Source organism: Ictidomys tridecemlineatus, chromosome 10 (genome assembly GCF_052094955.1).
Source record: "Ictidomys tridecemlineatus isolate mIctTri1 chromosome 10, mIctTri1.hap1, whole genome shotgun sequence".
NCBI lineage: Eukaryota > Metazoa > Chordata > Mammalia > Rodentia > Sciuridae > Ictidomys > Ictidomys tridecemlineatus.
The window spans coordinates 40,300,788-40,317,861 of NC_135486.1; the positions used below are offsets into that span (position 1 = coordinate 40,300,788).

General features: G+C 38.0%; 1 protein-coding gene across 4 annotated transcripts in view; it reads left to right on the plus strand.

The window, feature by feature from the left end:
• Positions 1 to 17,074, plus strand: part of Rps6kc1 (ribosomal protein S6 kinase C1) — a 205,860-nt gene that overhangs the window by 49,760 nt on the left and 139,026 nt on the right. For all 4 annotated transcript variants that reach the window (XM_021729167.3, XM_078022795.1, XM_005329411.5 and 1 more), the window contains exon 4: positions 10,370 to 10,485. In XM_021729167.3, the coding sequence (XP_021584842.2) occupies positions 10,370 to 10,485 (116 nt within the window). The remainder of the gene's footprint in view (positions 1 to 10,369; positions 10,486 to 17,074) is intronic.

The window sequence follows — 17,074 nt, forward strand, 5'->3', positions numbered from 1 at the left end:
TTGGTTTGGAGCTCTGTGCCTTCCTGTATCCCAATGACTCTTAAGTTTAGTCTTTTTATGTTATCCCATAATTCTTGGATATTCTGCTCATGGTTTCTTAGCAGTCTTGCTGAGCTGTCCATGTTCTTTTGAAGTTGAAATACTTTGTCTTCATTGTCTGATGTTCTATCTTCTAAGTGATCTACTCTGCTGGTAGTAATCTCAATTGAGTTTTTAAGTTGGTTTATTGCTTCCTGCATTCCTAGGATTTCTATTTGTTTGTTTTTTATTACCTCTATCTCCCTGTGTAATTGATCTTTTGCTTCCTGTATTTGTTTATGTAGTTCCTTGTCAATGTGATCTTTCATTGTCTGATTTTGCTGTTTCATGTCTTCCTTGAGACTCCAGATCATCTGAAGCATGTTTATCCTGAACTCTTTATCTGACATTCCATCTGTTGCAGCTATTACCTCTTCTAAAGTTGAATTGACCTGCATTGCTTGTGGTCCTTTCTTTCCTTGTCTTTTCATACTGCTCGCGTTTCTTTCTGCTTGGTGAAACTGTTGTGTTTTTGAAATTTTCCCCCTAATTATTTATATTGCTCTTGTATAGTTGAAAAATCTCCCTTGCAGGGCGGGTAGTGGCTGTGCTCCTCTTCTAATTGGGGTGATATATCTACTAGGTTGGCGGGCCACTAGGCCTGCTCTGCCGGTCAGTCGCAGGTCTGCCCACCCTGCGGGCGCGGAAGACGGCTCTGCTCTGCTCCCGCTCTGCTCCCACTCCAATTGTGGTAACGTGACTACCACGCCCTCTGGTCGTTGGGCCTGATCCGGATGCGGGCGGCTGCTCTGCTCTGCTTCTACTCCAATTGGTGTGACGTGTCTACCATGCTGGCAGGCCTCTAGGCCTGTTCCGCTGGTGGGTCACAGGTCTGCCTGTCTCTGGCAGTAGGGGGAGTTGGGGGTCGAGAGTCCTTTGGCCCTTACGGTCACACCCACGGAGAGATTTTGAAGTTTCCTGGTTGTTTGTATCTGATGTGGGTGGGAGTCACACACCTGCTAAAGTAGATTCCGCTGGGAAGGAATCTCTTTGGCCGAGCTTTGGTGACTTCCCCTCTCTGCTATCGGGCCCCTGGCTCCTTGCCGGAGTGTCCGAAGGGAGGAGTGGAACTGGTTTGTCTCTAGTCTGACACGATCTTTGGTTTTAGTTCCCAGTTCGCTATTTCGTAAAGGCTTGGTTATATTCCCTTCATGTGGTCTCAGGGGGGGAGCTGTTTGCCAGGTTGGCGGGGCTGTTAGCAGAGCCCAGAGGGCATGGCCATGTGCTGGGCCATGCGGGGACCCTTCTAGCTGAGTCGGGCTGCCGGGTGCCGCCTGAAGAGTGGGGCAGCTGCGGCTGCGTGGCTAAGATCCGGGCGGGCCGTGTGGCTGTTCGCAGAGCGAGAGCCGGGCCTCCTGGGAGAGCCGGGATGGCGGGGGGTCTGCTGGTTTGGGCAGCCACTCTGCCCCGGGCGGCTGCTGGTTGCAGAAGCTGCTGGTGGCTGCAGGATTGGACCTCTGTGCCGTGTGGTTAAGAGCCAGGCGGGTGAGGCGGCCGCTCGCAGGACGGGTGTGGCAGCCGCTCACAGAGCGAAAACCGGGCCTCCCGTGAGAGCCCGAATGGCGGAGGCTGTCTGCCGGTTCGGTTGGGGCGGGCCGCGCCGCTCTGGGTGCCGGCCGCTTACAGAAGCAGCTGCTGGCTGGGGGACTAGACTTCTGCACCCGCCGTGGGGCCACCTGTAGAGACGGGTAGCTGCGGCCGCGTGGTTAAGTTTCGGGCGGGTGGGGCGGCCGCTCGCAAGGTGGGTATGGCGGCCGTTAGCAGAGCGAAAACCAGGCCTCCCGTGAGAGCCCGAATGGCGGAGGCTGTCTGCTGGTTCGGGCGGGGCGGTCTGTACCGCTCTGGGTGCCGGCTGCTTACAGAAGCGGCTGCTGGCTGCGGGACTAGATTTCTGCACCTGCCGTGGGGCCGTGTGAAGAGCCGGGTAGCTGCGGCTGCCTGGTTAACAGCCAGGCGGGTGTGGCAGCCGCTCGCCGATGGAGAGCTGGGCGTCCTGGGAGAGCCGCTTGCAGGAGTGGCTGATGGCTGGGGGACTAGACCTCTGTGCCTGCGTGGCTGGCCAAGATCCACTTCTCTGGGACAAACTGTCACTTCCAATAAACCTACCAGTTCTCGGCAGCTCTCCTGTTAAGGGAATTTTGCTAGGAGTTCCTCCGTAGGTAGGCTGCAGCTGTTCCAATGGGTCTTTTTGATCCCATTAAAGTGGAGACATTGGAATTGCAGCTTCCTCGCCGGCCGCCATGTTGGATCCCAGCATATTGTTTAATCTCCATGTGATGTAGGATTTTTCCTTTCTCATTTTATTATTGATTTCCAATTTCATTCCATTATGATCAGATAAAATGCATGGTAGCATCTCAACTCCTTTGTAATTGCTAAGATTTACCCTGTGACATAATATATGGTCTATTTTTGAGAAGGATCCATATGCTGCTGAGAATAAAGTGTATCTGTTTGATGTTGGGTGGTATATATATATGTATATATCAATTAAGTCTAAGTTATTAATTGTATTATTGAGCTCTATGGTTTGTTTATTCAACTTTTGTTTGGAAGATCTGTCCATTGGTGAGATAGGTGTGTTAAAATCTCCCATGATTATTATGTTGTGGTCTATTAGATTCTTGAACTTGAGAAGAGTTTGTTTGATGAACGTAGCTGCATCATTGTTTGGGGCATATATATTAATGATTGTCAAGTCTTGTTGGTGTATGGTTCCCTTGAGCAGTATGTAGTGTCCTTGTTTATCCCTTTTGATTAACTTTGGCTTGAAGTCTATTTTATTTGATCCAAGTATGGACACCCCTGCCTGCTTCCAGGGTCTGTATGAGTGATATGATTTTTCCCAACCTTTCACCTTTAGTCTGTGTATGTCTTTTCCTATCAGATGAGTTTCCTGTAGGCAGCATATTGTTGGATCTTTTTTTTTTTAATCCATTCTACTAGCCTATGTCTTTTGATTGGTGCATTTAAGCCATTAACATTTAGGGTTACTATTGAGATATGGTTTTTATTTCCAGCCATATTTGATTATGTATGATACTTAACATGATTTGTTTTTCCTCTATGCTTAGTTTTTCCTTTACTATACTATCTCCCACTGTTGGTTTTCATTGTTATGTTTCATTTCCTCTTCATGTAATGTTTTGCCAAGGATGTTTTGAAGAGCTGATTTTCTAGCTGCAAATTCTTTTCACTTTTGTTTATCGTGGAAGTTTTTTATTTCATCTTCAATCCTGAAGCTTAATTTCGCTGGATACATGATTCTTGGTCGGAACCTTTTTCTTTCAGCGTTTGAAATATGTTGTTCCAGGATCTTCTAGCTTTCAGAGTCTGTGTTGAAAGATCAGCAGTTATCCTGATTGGTTTACCCCTAAATGTAATCTGCTTCCTCTCTCTTGTGGCTTTTAAGATTCTCACCTTATTCTGTATGTTGGGCATTTTCATTATTATGTGTCTTGGTGTGGATCTCTTATGATTTTGTACATTCGGTGTCCTGTAGGCTTCTAGTATTTGGATTTCTTTTTCATTCTTTAAGTCTGGGAAGTTTTCTAGTATTATTTCATTGAATAGATTGCTCATTCCCTTGGTTTGGACCTCTGTATCCTCTTGTATCCCAATAACTCTTAGGTTTGGTTTCTTGATGTTATCCCATAATTCTTGGATGTTCTGCTCATGATTTCTTAACATTCTTGCTGAGCTGTCTATGTTCTTTTCAAGTTGAAAAATTTTGTCTTCGTTGTCTGAAGTTCTATCTTCTAAGTGTTCTACTCTGCTGGTAATACTCTCATTTGAGTTTTTAATTTGGTTAATTGTTTCCTGTATTTCCAGGATTTCTGTTTGTTTGTTTTTTATATCCTCTATCTCCTTATAGAGTTGATCTTATGCTTCTTGGATTTGTTTATGTAATTCATTGTCAAAGTGATTTTTCATTGTCTGAATTTGATGTATAATGTCTTCCTTGAGACTCCAGATCATCTGAAGCATGTATATCCTGAACTCTTTGTCTGACATTCCCTCAGCTGCAGATATTACCTCATCTAATGTTGAATTGACCTGTATTGTTTGTGGTCCTTTCTTTCCTTGTCTTTTCATACTGCTCATGATTCTTTCTAGATTTGTGAAACTATTATGCTAATGTTTTTCCCCTTATATATTTGTATTGTTCTTGTATAGCTACAAAATTCCTCTTTTGCGGAGAAAGACAATGTTAACAGATCCCAATGTCAACAGTACATTATCTAAGCACAAGTTTTCATTATTAATACATTTATAGTTAGATTCTAAGACTATAGAATTGGTTTTATTTATTACTTAAGAATATATTCATTAGTTTTATAAAAGGCGTACCATATCTGGTGGCATATAGAAAACTTAATTTCAGACGAAGGATGTTATACTTAGAGGGAAAGGAGTGAAGGCATGAGGTTAAACTAACTTAGCACCTTTGGAGAACTCTAACCACTAGACTGGTAATTTATGGAAGAATGTATAGACTCAACCTCCTATCTATTTAGATAGTTACCCTATGTATAGATAGCAAAAGTTAGGAGTTTGAAAGTGGGATAGAGAGAATACGAATTAAAAAAAAGAAAAAATAACAAGGAAGAAAAGAGAAATAAGAGAAGGAAAAGGGAAGTAAGATAGAAATAAAGAAAAAAAATGAAGGGGAGGTGGGGTATATGCAATTCCTCTATATTATATTACTTTGGTAATTTGGTTGTTCATGCACAGTTCTTGGTTTCACATATGCTGACATTGTGGAAGAGAGAGAAGAAAAGAGAAAGAAAGAGAAAAAAAAGTCTCTCAGAACACTGTTTTCCTTGCTTCCAGTAGGTGGCGTTGTCTATTCCTAGCTTGAGCCTCTGTATTCAGGGTGGTGGGTATAGCCAGTGTGAAAGGAAATGAGCTTCCACCTGTATCTTCCCTACTCTACTCTCTGAGGTAGAAACCAGGTGCCTGTATAGTTGTTGTTTTGCATTGATAGCTACAACTCCCAAAAGCTTTTGGGAAATATTTTGAGTTATCGCAGCTAAGGGTGGGGGAGTTGGAAACCAGGTACCTGGATTAGCTGCAGAACCCTGCTGGTAGCCACACCTGCTTTGATGGGTTTTAAGGGTTGATGGGCTTCATCCGGACTAGCACTCGGGGCGGGGGCCGGACTTCCTCCTCTGGTCTGGCTGGGCGCCTGGCGTCTTCCTCCTCCGGTCTGGTGGGCGCCTGGCATCTTCCTCCTCCAGTCTGGCTGGGTGCCTGGCAGGTCTTCCTCCTCTCCAATAATTGTTAAATTATCTTTTCAAATTATCCCATAATTCTTGGAAGTTCTGTTCATGTTTTCTTACCATCTTCATTGTGTGGTTAACTTCATTTTTAAGATTATATATATTTTGTCTTCATTGTCTGAGGTTCTGTCTTCAAGGGGTCTAGTCTATTGGTGATGCTTTCTTTTGAGTTTTTATTTGGTTTATTATTTCCTTCATTTCAAGGATTTCTGTTTGTTTTTTTTCCCCAGAATTTCTGTCTCTTTTTTGAAGTAATGTTTTGCTACCCACATTTGCTTTCTTATCTCTTTATTGAATTGATCATTTGCTGCCTGCATTTGCTCTATTATATCATTCTTTACTTTGCAGATCATTTTAATCATGTACATTATGAACTCCTTCTCTAATGTTTCTTCTACTGTGCTGTAGCATCTTGGTTTATTTGAGGGCATTTTCTTTCCTTGTTTTTTCATGTTGTTTGTGTGCCTTCCTCTCTAACAGTATGGATCCAAGGTGTTATAATTTCGACCCCATAGACTTATGGTGTCCCTGCAGTTTTCCAATACCCTACCCTTAAAGGGGAGAGCAATATTAACAGCATCCAGTGCAAATACTATGCAGTGTTAAAAGCAATATCTCTATTAAGACGTTTACAGTTTTGTTGCAATAAACAGAAATGATGTATTCTATCATTATCTACAATATAAACAGTATGTTTGCATAAGAATCTATAGATTGTAATGTTGGACAAAGAGAGAATGGCGGGTGTAGGATGAGATGTTAATGAGGGAGTGATAATATAGAGGCATTAAATCATAGGAAACATGAAAGAGGTATCTAAAGAAGTTGATTCTTAACAGGAGAAGAGAGAGAAAGAGACTCTGGGGAAACACATAAATGAGGCAAACATAAAGAGTGAGTTAAAAAATAAAAAGAAAAGGGAAAAATGTAAAAATAAAAGAATATACAATAAATTGTAATATACTATTTAGATATCCCAGTTCTCAGTAGCCTGATGCATGAAAAGTACTTGGTTTCACAATATTGGGGCTGTGAGGACAGGAAAAGAAAAAAATCACTAAGGAAAATTGAACAATTGTTTCTGTTGGAGTTCAGTATCTTCCCTGCTTTCCTTATTTGATAGATGGGGTTTTCTGGAGTTTGCTGGTATCTCCACCCTCAAGATGGTGAAGGTTACTAGAGTGGGAGGGTCAGAGTTGGAGGTGGAATTCCTGGAGGCAGAGCATAGCAATTGCCAGTCCCCATTGGAAGATTGCACCCCAGGACTCTCCTTTGGGATAGCTCCTTTGGAGTCCAGTTGTGTGACATTGTATCCTCGTCTTAGCCCCTTACATCATCTGTGGACCCTACAATTCTTAGTCTCAAATTTAGTGTCTAAACTGTATCTCTCCCATCCCCATACTTTAGACTTCCCAATCAGGAATCTTTCTCTCTAGAGGTCCTGAGGGCTGAGTGCCAGGATCTGCGTGCCTGTCATGGAGACCTGTTCTGTATCCGGCAGATCAGGACCACACATTGAGAGCTATTGTCTGCTGCAAGCACTGGGCTGGGTTAGTGGTTGGAGATACCTTGATGTTGGGCTTCCAGATCCTGGCCAGTGTCCCAAGATGAAAGCTGTCCCAAGTAAAGATGGTGATAGCAATGGCGACAGTGGAGAACCCAAGATGGTGGCAGAGGTGTCCCAAGATGGAGGTGACTGCTTTCAGAGATTGGGTAGCGAATGCGGGCCCTGTGGTGGCATTGTCTGGCCCATTCAGAGATATAGCACTGTGCCAGACGGTGCTGTGGCAGGTGGCTGCCTCCAGGCTCTGTCTTGTGTCCTAAGGTGGAGGCTACCACATCAAGGGGGCTATGGTAGTGGCTGCAGTGTCCCAAGATCTGAATATTGCTACTTTAAGAAGTATTTAAAAATTAAGCAACTTTGTTGTATGTATTGGGACTAGAAGTTATTTCATTAAAATTCATCTGTGTTCTTAATTTATGCTTACTATTTTTATTTTTACTATTAGACCAGAGTGTTATGCATCCAAGGCAAGCACTCTACCAACTAAGCTATATCCCCAGCCCTGCTTAGTATTTAAAAAAAAATTTTTTTTAGTTGTTGATGGGCCTTTATTTTATTTATTTATATGTGGTGCTAAGGATCAAATCCAGTGCCTCACACAAGGTAGGCAAGTGCTCTATTGCTGAGCTACAACCCCAGTCCTTACTATTGTTTTGTGTTTTTGTTATGCTTACTATTTTTTTTTTGTTTTTATTCTGAAATATCTTAGGAACAAAGAAGTGAGTTTTTTTCTGTCATTGTATTCTGGTGATAGGATTGAATTATAAGCTATTTTTTTTTGTTCTACTCTACTTTATAAAAATGTTTTAATTCATTCCTGCTTACCCAAATTTAGTGGAATAGAAATGCATAGATCAAAGATGAGCTTTCTACATATGTATTCTAATCCTGAAGTGTTGTAGCTTAGATTAGTAGGGAGGTGAAGTGAGTTATACTAAGATTAGGGCCCTCAAATTTTTATGTTTCAGATTTTCATATTTTTATTGTTTCAGATAGAAATAAGATCTTTTTAGGGTTTCATAAACTATTAAGAAGTCTTTCATTGAAATTTCTCAACAAGTAATTAATATTTTTTAAAATAATATCAAGTGACCTTAGGGGTTGAAGCATAAAAAGCTTGTATTTTCTATGTTTCTGTTTCAAGATGATAGATGTTTACAAAATTACTAATATTAATTCACAAGCACTAGAATTAGCAATTTTAAAGGATAAATATGTTGAATTATAATCATGCACAGTTTTATACTGTGTAGGCAACAAAAAATAAATATTAATAATAATATTTTTATTTAGCTACTACATTTTCTCCAAGATTGTTTTCATGCTGGAGAATTTATTTATTGAAGATTTTGGAAGGTTGTTTCTGGATAATATTGTTGATAGGTAAGCTAGTAGTGACACTTTATGTGTGCTATTGTCATGAGAGAATTGAGTGTAATCTAATTGTTGCATATGATCTGAGAACTAAGAGAAACATAGATTTAGCACAGTGGATTATATTAGGTTTGGTTACTTGTGACAAAATTTACAATGAAATAGGAGCCAGTTTCTTTCTTATGGTCAAAGATTTGGAGATAGCCTCATGGCAGCTCAGTGATTAGGAATCCAGCTCCTGTTTTCTTGCTCTTGTGTCTTTTTTTTTTTTTTTTTTTTGTGTGTGTGTGTACTAAGGATTGAACTCAGGGTCACTCTAAGAGTCTCACCAAATGGCCCAGGCTCCCCTTGAATTTGCAAGTCTCTTGCTTCAGCCTCCTGAGTTGCTGGGATTACAGGCTTGTGCTACCATGCATAGTGTCATGTCATTTTTTTAGCTTTCCATTTCACAATATTTCCTGGTGTTGAGGGCCACAGCCAGTCCCGGTGGCACCTGGCATTTTGCCAGAGGGAGTGGTTGAGAGGTGACACCAGCAAGCCATTGAGATAATGATAGTTAAGTTAAGCTGTGTATTCAGTTGTATATAGAACTTTGCTGCTCCTGCTGCCTCAGGCGCCTGCTACTTTGGAGTTCCCACTACTTTGGACCCTAGATATTAGAAATTCTCTAATTGACTGCTACTTTCCTGCTAACCTTTACCAATCCCTGGGCTCTTAGAGGACACTAAAGAACATTATACCCCCTTTTTTATAAAATTGTACCTGTGTATACATGCATGGATTTTATTAGGATTGTTATCTCTGAAATCTATCCATGAACTGTGGCCTGTTTTTTTTTTTTTAATGAACCCACTGTTAAGATTTCCTATTAGAGTATTCCACTGTAAGAGTTCTTTTTTTTTTTTTTGAGAAAATTTCTCTGTTTATTCACTCACAAGTTGCTAGTGTGCTCTGTTATCCAGTAAATACAACAGCTTTTAAAGATTAAAGGACACCATGATAATCTATTAAGTGCTTACCATGTGCCTGACATGGAACTGTAAGCCTTAAGTACATTATTACTTTTCTCCGTTTTATAGTGTGAAAATAATCAACCTTAGGATTTATAGCTAGTGAATGCTGGAGCTTATATTTGAACCCAGGTCTAACATCAATATCCTTTTTTAGTTATCATAAAATAGACACTTTACTAGAAGCATTAGATACATTGAGGAGAAGGATTTTTAACGGTTCAGTTTCAAATTCTTGCCTTAATTTATATAACTAGGAGTCTCTTTGTGTCTTAGTTTTTTATTACTGCTTTGCAAAACCACTTAAATTGTTGAAGTATATGATGATGCTACTCTTCTGATTTTGTATTTTTTAAACCTATATTGCAATCAGTAAGAAACAAGGCATGTGACAAATGCCAACCAGCTATCTAAACTAAGAGCCATACAAAATGATCATATTTGAAAATGTCTTCTCAGCATTCAAATTGTATATATCATTAAAACATTCTGTGAAAACCAACATTTCATTACCTTGTAAAGTGGAACTCGCTGTTGCTGTGAGTTCTTTTTTCTCCCAAGCGTGCTGTCATGGACGCAGTCGGCATCACACATGTACTTGAACATAAAAGCTTTTTGCTTTAAGCTGAGGTTTTTGACCCCATTGATAATACAGACATTCTCATAATTTTCTCTCTTCAGCCCCTTTATGAACTAAAAAGAATAGAAAAGGGAAAATTATGAGTAATTATAGTATTAAATTACTATGGAAAACCATTTGAGTCCTTTAAAATTCTCTTTTCAAATCACCAGCTTCTTAATAGTAAAATTCTTACATTGACAGGTTCTAGATTATGAGTACGCCTTTATTTATCAACTGATACCTCTGCCTCTTGTTTTATCAAAAACGTTCTTTTCTTGCTTATTTTCACTATAGAGGCTAGGTGTGACTCCAGAAGTTTTCATAATAAGCAAATAGGCAGTAGTAGGCCAGCTGCTGCTTTCTAATCTCTGGACACAAACTGTCATGAAGCAGCATTTGGTTGTTCTTTCTGTAAGTGTTGATTCTTATTTAATTCTAGGGCGATTTGATGAAACTGTTATTGAAGAGAGAAGACAGTGTGCTGAAGACCTGCTACAGTTCTCTGCCAATATTCCAGCTCTTTACAACAGTAAACAGCTTGAGGATTTTTTTAAGGTTTGATAGTCTTCTGGAATATTTTATATCATATTGGAATATTTTTATTTTCTAATTTGTAGTAAATTCAAGTAGAAAATTCATTTCCTTTTGAATTTCATTGTTCACTAAAAATGTAGAAGTTAATTTCTAAATAACCATGTCTGTGGCATATCTTGCTTTTAGCATAAAGAGCTATAGAGTTTTTGATTGAAAGATCTTAAAAAATTGATGCAAAGGGCTTAGGGATTTTCGAATTCAATCACAATTGGAATACATTAAAATTTGGTATCATGAAACTCTTTTTCTTTTTGAGGTATATTTCAGTGGCAGACTTCTCTTTGAGATATAAAATCCTACAAGTCCATATTACATTTGTTGTAATTATGTTGGTTTGTGTAAAGATATAAAAAATTAGTCTTTGCACAGTTTTATTAGAGAGGTAGGCCATTACACGTAGTATTATCTGAGATCATTGAATATTAATGTTTTGAGTTTTTTGACATAATGCTTTAATTCTGAGTTATTTATCATTTTTAATAATTATTTTCTAATATATTTTCAACTTAACCTGTGCAGGTTGTCAGTTTCTTTCACTGTTTTTACCCCCACAGTTTTTCTATTGCATTTAGTTAGCCTTTTAGAAAAAAAGCTAGGTGATGGTTTTATCATTGTTTTTTTCCTTTTTTAATTTTAGCTGAAAATACACTGGTTTGTATAAATTAAATTTCTTAGAATACATAACTATCATGATATATCAGTAGTGGGGTATTTAATTTTACTGGTGCTAGTGAATCTCTACACAAGGAATTCATTTTTTATGACCTAATTTAGTTTACTGAAGAAATATGATCTTTTGAAAGACATTGCAGACTTATGACTTAGAGTAATAGAAATAGTAATAGAAAATTTTGTAATGACTAGGTGTAGTGGTGCAGACCTGTAATCCCAGCAATTTGCTGAGGCAGGAGGATCACAAGTTTGAGGCCAGCTTGGGCAATTTAGTGAAACTGTCTCAAAAAATGAAAGGGGGTGGGGATATGACTCAGTGGTAGAGTGCCTCTGGGTTCAATCACCAGTATCTGAGAGAGGGGGGGGGGAGAGGGGGAGAGGGGGAGGGGGAGGGGAAGGGGGAGGGAGAGGGAGAGGGAGGTTTGTATTAATTAAATTCTTTATGATTGACCTTGTTGCTTACTTTTTCATTACTCTGCAAACTAGACTGAGATCATAAATTTGGTTTCTGCTAATTCCCCAGTGCAGATCTTTGGGATAAAAGGCCAAGTCAAATTGATACAGTATTTGACCCTTTGCTATTCTCTGTTATAGTTTTTTTCCCCCCACTATCTGACAGAGAATCAGTACTTACAGAAAAAGGCTATTACTATTAAGCAAGAAGATTTTTTGTTTATAGAGATGGTGAAAGGTATAGAATTAAAAAAATCAGTTTGGGAATTAATAGAAGTCAAATTATAGGTTCTAAACAGTTTAAATAAAAGTTTCCTGTTTGTTCCATTTCTTTTGGATTTGGAATGCCTGATTATAATTGCTTCTGGAAGGATTTTTACACTTTAGGAAATGAGACCTTATTTTTAGGGTTCATGAAAAAATTGACAGTTTTAAGAGGAGTCATAGTAATTTTGGAAAATATCTTGGAACTATTTTAAGCAGTGCTGGACAGGAGCAGGATATGACAGTAGTTTTAGTCTTTTGAAATAGAGAAAATATGGTCTTTAAGGTTATTTAGCTACAAGCAGAGAAAAAAAAAAAAGCTTGCCTCTTGTCTCATCCAAGAGGTCTGAGTGAGGAAGGTAGTTACAGGCTGGTATAGAGTTTAGGAATGTTATCAAGTATCTAGATTTCTGGGTTTGAGTATAAAAAGCAAAGTGTCAAAAGAAATATGCTAGCTTTTACAGAAAGAATGTCTAGAGGTAGTTCTTATATCTCTTTGACCAGAACTGGGTCACATGACTATCCTTAATTTGAAGGAGATCACCAGAAGATGATTTTTAGCTTTCTGATTCTGATCATGGTTGAAGATGGGGTAGTGAGGGGAGGTTTTGGGTTAGTCAGTCTGTAGGGTATGTGCCTCAATAACATTTTTTTTTCTGTTTGTAGGAACACTGGTGATATCACACACAAATGACCATATAGCCACTTGTTTAGGCTGAATTTTTTGGTTTTTGGGTACCTGGGGTTGAACTCAGGGCTCTCCACCACGGAGCCACATCTCTACCCCTATTTTGTATTTTATTTAGAGACAGGGTGTCACTTTACTGAATTGGATAGTGCCTTGCTTTTGCTGAGGCTAGCTTTGAACTCATGATCCTCCTGCCTCAGCCTCCTGAGCTGCTGGGATTATAGGTGTGAGCCACTGTGCCCAGCCTGACTTTTCTTTAAAACATTCTTAAGAGTTGAAGGAATAAAATAATGGATCTGTGTATTACTCCTCATTTACCTTCAAAAATTAATAGTATAGGGGCTAAGGCTGTAGCTCAGTGGCAGAGCAATTGCCTAGTGCATGTGAGTCACTGGGTTCGATCCTCAGCACCATATAAAAATAAACAAATAAAATAAATGTATGCTGTCCATCTACAACTACATAAATTATAAATTATATAATTTATAATTTAAAAAATGTTACCAGACATTAAAAAAATTTAACAGTATATCGCCAATCTTGTTTGACTTATGTTTTTCCATCACATATTATTTAATGGTTATTTATTATAGCTTTATAGATGTAACTTAAAATTTACTAGTTATTAAAAGTATGCAATGAATGCACTGACTTTCGTTTACAGACTTGTGGAGTTATTGCCACCAATCAGTTTTATATCATTTCCATTACATCAAAGAAGTTTCCCCATTTCTTCTTGCCAGTGTTCCCCTTTCCCATTACCAGCCCTGCACAGCCACTGTTTCTGTCTATAGATTTGCCTTTTTTCAGTGTTTCAGATACATTGAATCATATGATAAGTAGTCTTTTGTTCTAGTTCCTTTCACTTAGCATGTTTTTGAGCTTCATCCATGTTATATCTTGTATCACTATGTCATTCTGTATATTATTCACTGTATATTGCTGGATAGTTTTCTGTTAGTAGTTTCCCTCTTATTAGTTCCTAGCTGCTTTATGGATGCTTGACACTGTGGGAATACCAAACCCTATATAAGCTATGTTTTTTCTTGTTTATACCTATACAGTTCAATTTATGAGTTAGGCAATAAATGATTAGCAACAATAATAGTAAAATACAAAAATTATAGCAATATCCTATGATAAAAGTTGTTAAAACTTATAAATTGTTTATTTCTAGATTTTTTTCATAAAATATTTTCAATCTGCACTTGATGGTAAATGCAAAGCAAAGTTGTAGATAAGGAGGGACTTCTGTATTGGATTATACCATATCTTGTTTGTTGACAAGTTGAAGGACATTGAGTTATTCTAGCATTGGCTCTTACAACTTAGGCTACTGTGAACATTTATGTACATATCTTTGTGTGGATATATATGTTTTCATTTTACTTGGGTAGATTGTGAGGACTGGAATTTCTGAATCTTAAGTTTATGTATTAAAGAAACAGCCAAACTGTTTCCTGAATTAACTTACCATTTATATTCCCCAACAATGTGTGGAAGTCCCAGTTCTCTTACAACCTCACCAACACTTGGTATGGTCTGATTTTGCTTTTCTAATGGTGTAACAATGTTTAATGTTTTCCTGTGCTTATTCATATAAGTTCTTTGGTGAAATGTCTGTTAAAAATATGCTTGTTTTTTGATTGAGTGGCTCTGAATATATTCTGGATAAAAGTCTTCTATTAGATATAGGATACAATCCTCAGAACAGTAGGACATTATTATCCCTGTCCGATATGGGACTTGTAAATATTTTCTTTGAATCTGTGGCTTTGTCTTTTCATTTTCTTAATGGGTACTATTTGAAGAATAAAAATTTCCAGTTTTTAATAAAGTATAATTTATCAGGTTTTCCATTTTTCATGGATTATGCTATTTTTGGCATTTCTAGAGCTTTTTGATTTACCCAAGGCTATGAAGATTTCCTCCCTAGATGGTTTAGTTTTACGTTTAGGTCTTTGATCTGTTTTCAGTTAATTTTTATGTATGGATTAAAGCAACAGTGTAAATTCATCTTTTGTGACATGAGATCTAATAGTCTTGGCACCATTTATTGAATAGATTCCTTTCTCCAGTGAATTGACACTATTATTGAAAATAAATTGACTATAAATGTGATGGCTTATTTTTGGACTGTTGATATGTCCTATTAATTCGTGCTTATTCTTATGCTAGGACCATACTGCTTTGATTACTATAGCTTTATAGGTTTTGAAGTCAGATAGTATAAGTTTGCCTACTTTTTGCTCAAATTGTTATGGAAATTATGAGCCTGTTGAATTTACATAAAAAAGTTTGGCATCAGCTTGTTCATATGAACAAAAATTTTCATAAAATTTAATTTGAAAGTACATTAACTTTGTAGTTCAATTTGGGGAGAATTGTCATCTTGACTATGCTAATCCATGAACATGAAATGACTCTCCATTTATTCAGATGTTTTTAATGTCTCTCAGTAGCATTTTTTAATTTTCAAGGTATAAATCTGGTATTTCTTGTGTTACTTTTATTACTCAGCTTCTTGGAATCTAGTAGTGAATGGAATTCACTTAGTATGATGCTTTAAAGATTCATCTGTGTTGTAGCATAGTACTTTATTTTTTTTATGCCTGTATGATATTCTTTCATATGGTTATGGATATGCCACTTTAGGTTTGTTTTTGTTTACTAGTTAAAATTTTGGCTATTTATGAATAATGTTATTATGAATATCAGTGTATAGTTTTTATATGGATTGTGAAAATTTTGTTTCTCTTAGGCCTGGGAGGAGCAGAATTGTTGTGGGAAGATTTTTAATTTTAATTTATTTACTTATTCTTTGTTCTGATTTTTTTTTCTTCTTTTTGTGTCAGCATTGGTAACATGTCTGTCTAGGAATTATCACTAAAATTATATAATTTGTTGGTATAAAGTTGTTCACAGAATTCTCATAAAACATTTTTAATTTTTAAAGTCTGATCTTATTTATTGCTCTTAAAAAGCCTTATTATTATTATTATTTTTTACTTAACTCAAATTTAGAAGTAGGAGCTCTCAGAGAGGACAACCTGTGTTTCTTTTCAGTCTGTTGCTGTCATTTTTCTTTGTCCTTCATTTTCTTGGCTAAAAGTTTAGCATATTGTGCAGCTTCTTGTTTTCTTTAGTGGACCAGTTTTTCAGAGCAATGTACTAGTGTTTGTCCTGCAGGACATGTGGAGGAATAAGATACTTAATCTTAGGGGGCTTGTCTTCTTTATTAAAGGACTTTCTTAAAACTGTTGGCTGTCAGGAGCTGCAACACAGAAGTGAGCATGGACCCTTAGTCTTGAGTGACAGGTGTGAGAATGGTTTCAGCTGCTCCAGGAAACAGGTGGATCTCACCTCTGCTCAGTAGGAGAATGAAGCTCTGGGAGTGGGTGTCACCCAGTGAGACTGGGCTGCACCCCCTGAAACTCAATCCCTTTGCCTCATTTGGGAAGAACTTTCTTAAGTGTCTTCCCCTCAATAAAGAGGGTCTCAGGCGTGCTCTCTCTTTTTCTTTCCAACAGACCTTTATGGTTGAGAGCAGTCTCTGATTCCTGAAAGCAAAAGGTATTTTTTAATGTTTCTTTCGTCGTCTTCTAGGTTATTGGTGCAGCCAGCTCTTGTGAACCAGGTTGTCAGCCCAGCTACCTGGTAATAATTGGCAGACATTGTCTTTTCTAGAGAGATCATATAGTTTGGGGATTCTCCTCATTTTGTGCCTCAGGTGATGAGGCACTGTAGTATCTGTCAACCTTTGGCAGTATCGTTAACCAAGTTGAGAATGAATACATTGACATCCACAATGCCCGGATTTATGCTTGCTTTCTCCAGTTCTCTGTGGTCGATAGCAGAAATGCTCCCTACTCAATAGCAGATGGACATGGTTGGGGATCAAGACACCCTATTTTGTGGGAAGACCTTGTTTGTCATTTCTACTATTGAGACAGACCACATAATCCTTCTGTTATCCCAGAGTGTGAGCAGCAACCTCTGTGGCATATTTTCCTTATAAAAAGCACAAAGTTTGAGCTCATCATCCATGTTAATGTGTTTCTGGTGGCCAGTGGCTGGGAAGGCAATAATGGAGCTTCATCCTGAAGCAGCTGATCACTGCCACAAAAAAAGAGCAGTGTTTCTGACTTTTATAGGTGTTAGTGATGTCTCCTCTTTCATTATCCTTTTGGTAATTTTGTATCTTGTCTGTTTTTTTTTTCTGGGTCATCTTAGCTAAAAATTCACAGTTTTTGTTGATCTTTTCAGAGGAACAACTTTGATTCAGTTTTTGTTTATTGATTTTGTTTTCTATTTCATTTTGTTAAATTTTGCTCTAAACTTTCCTTCTTTTTACTTGCTTTGGAATTATTTTGCTGTTTATCTAATTCCTTAAAGAGAAAAATTAAGTTATTGGTTTGAGAATATTCTTGTCTAATATAGGATTTACAGCAATAAATGTCCCTGAGCACTGTT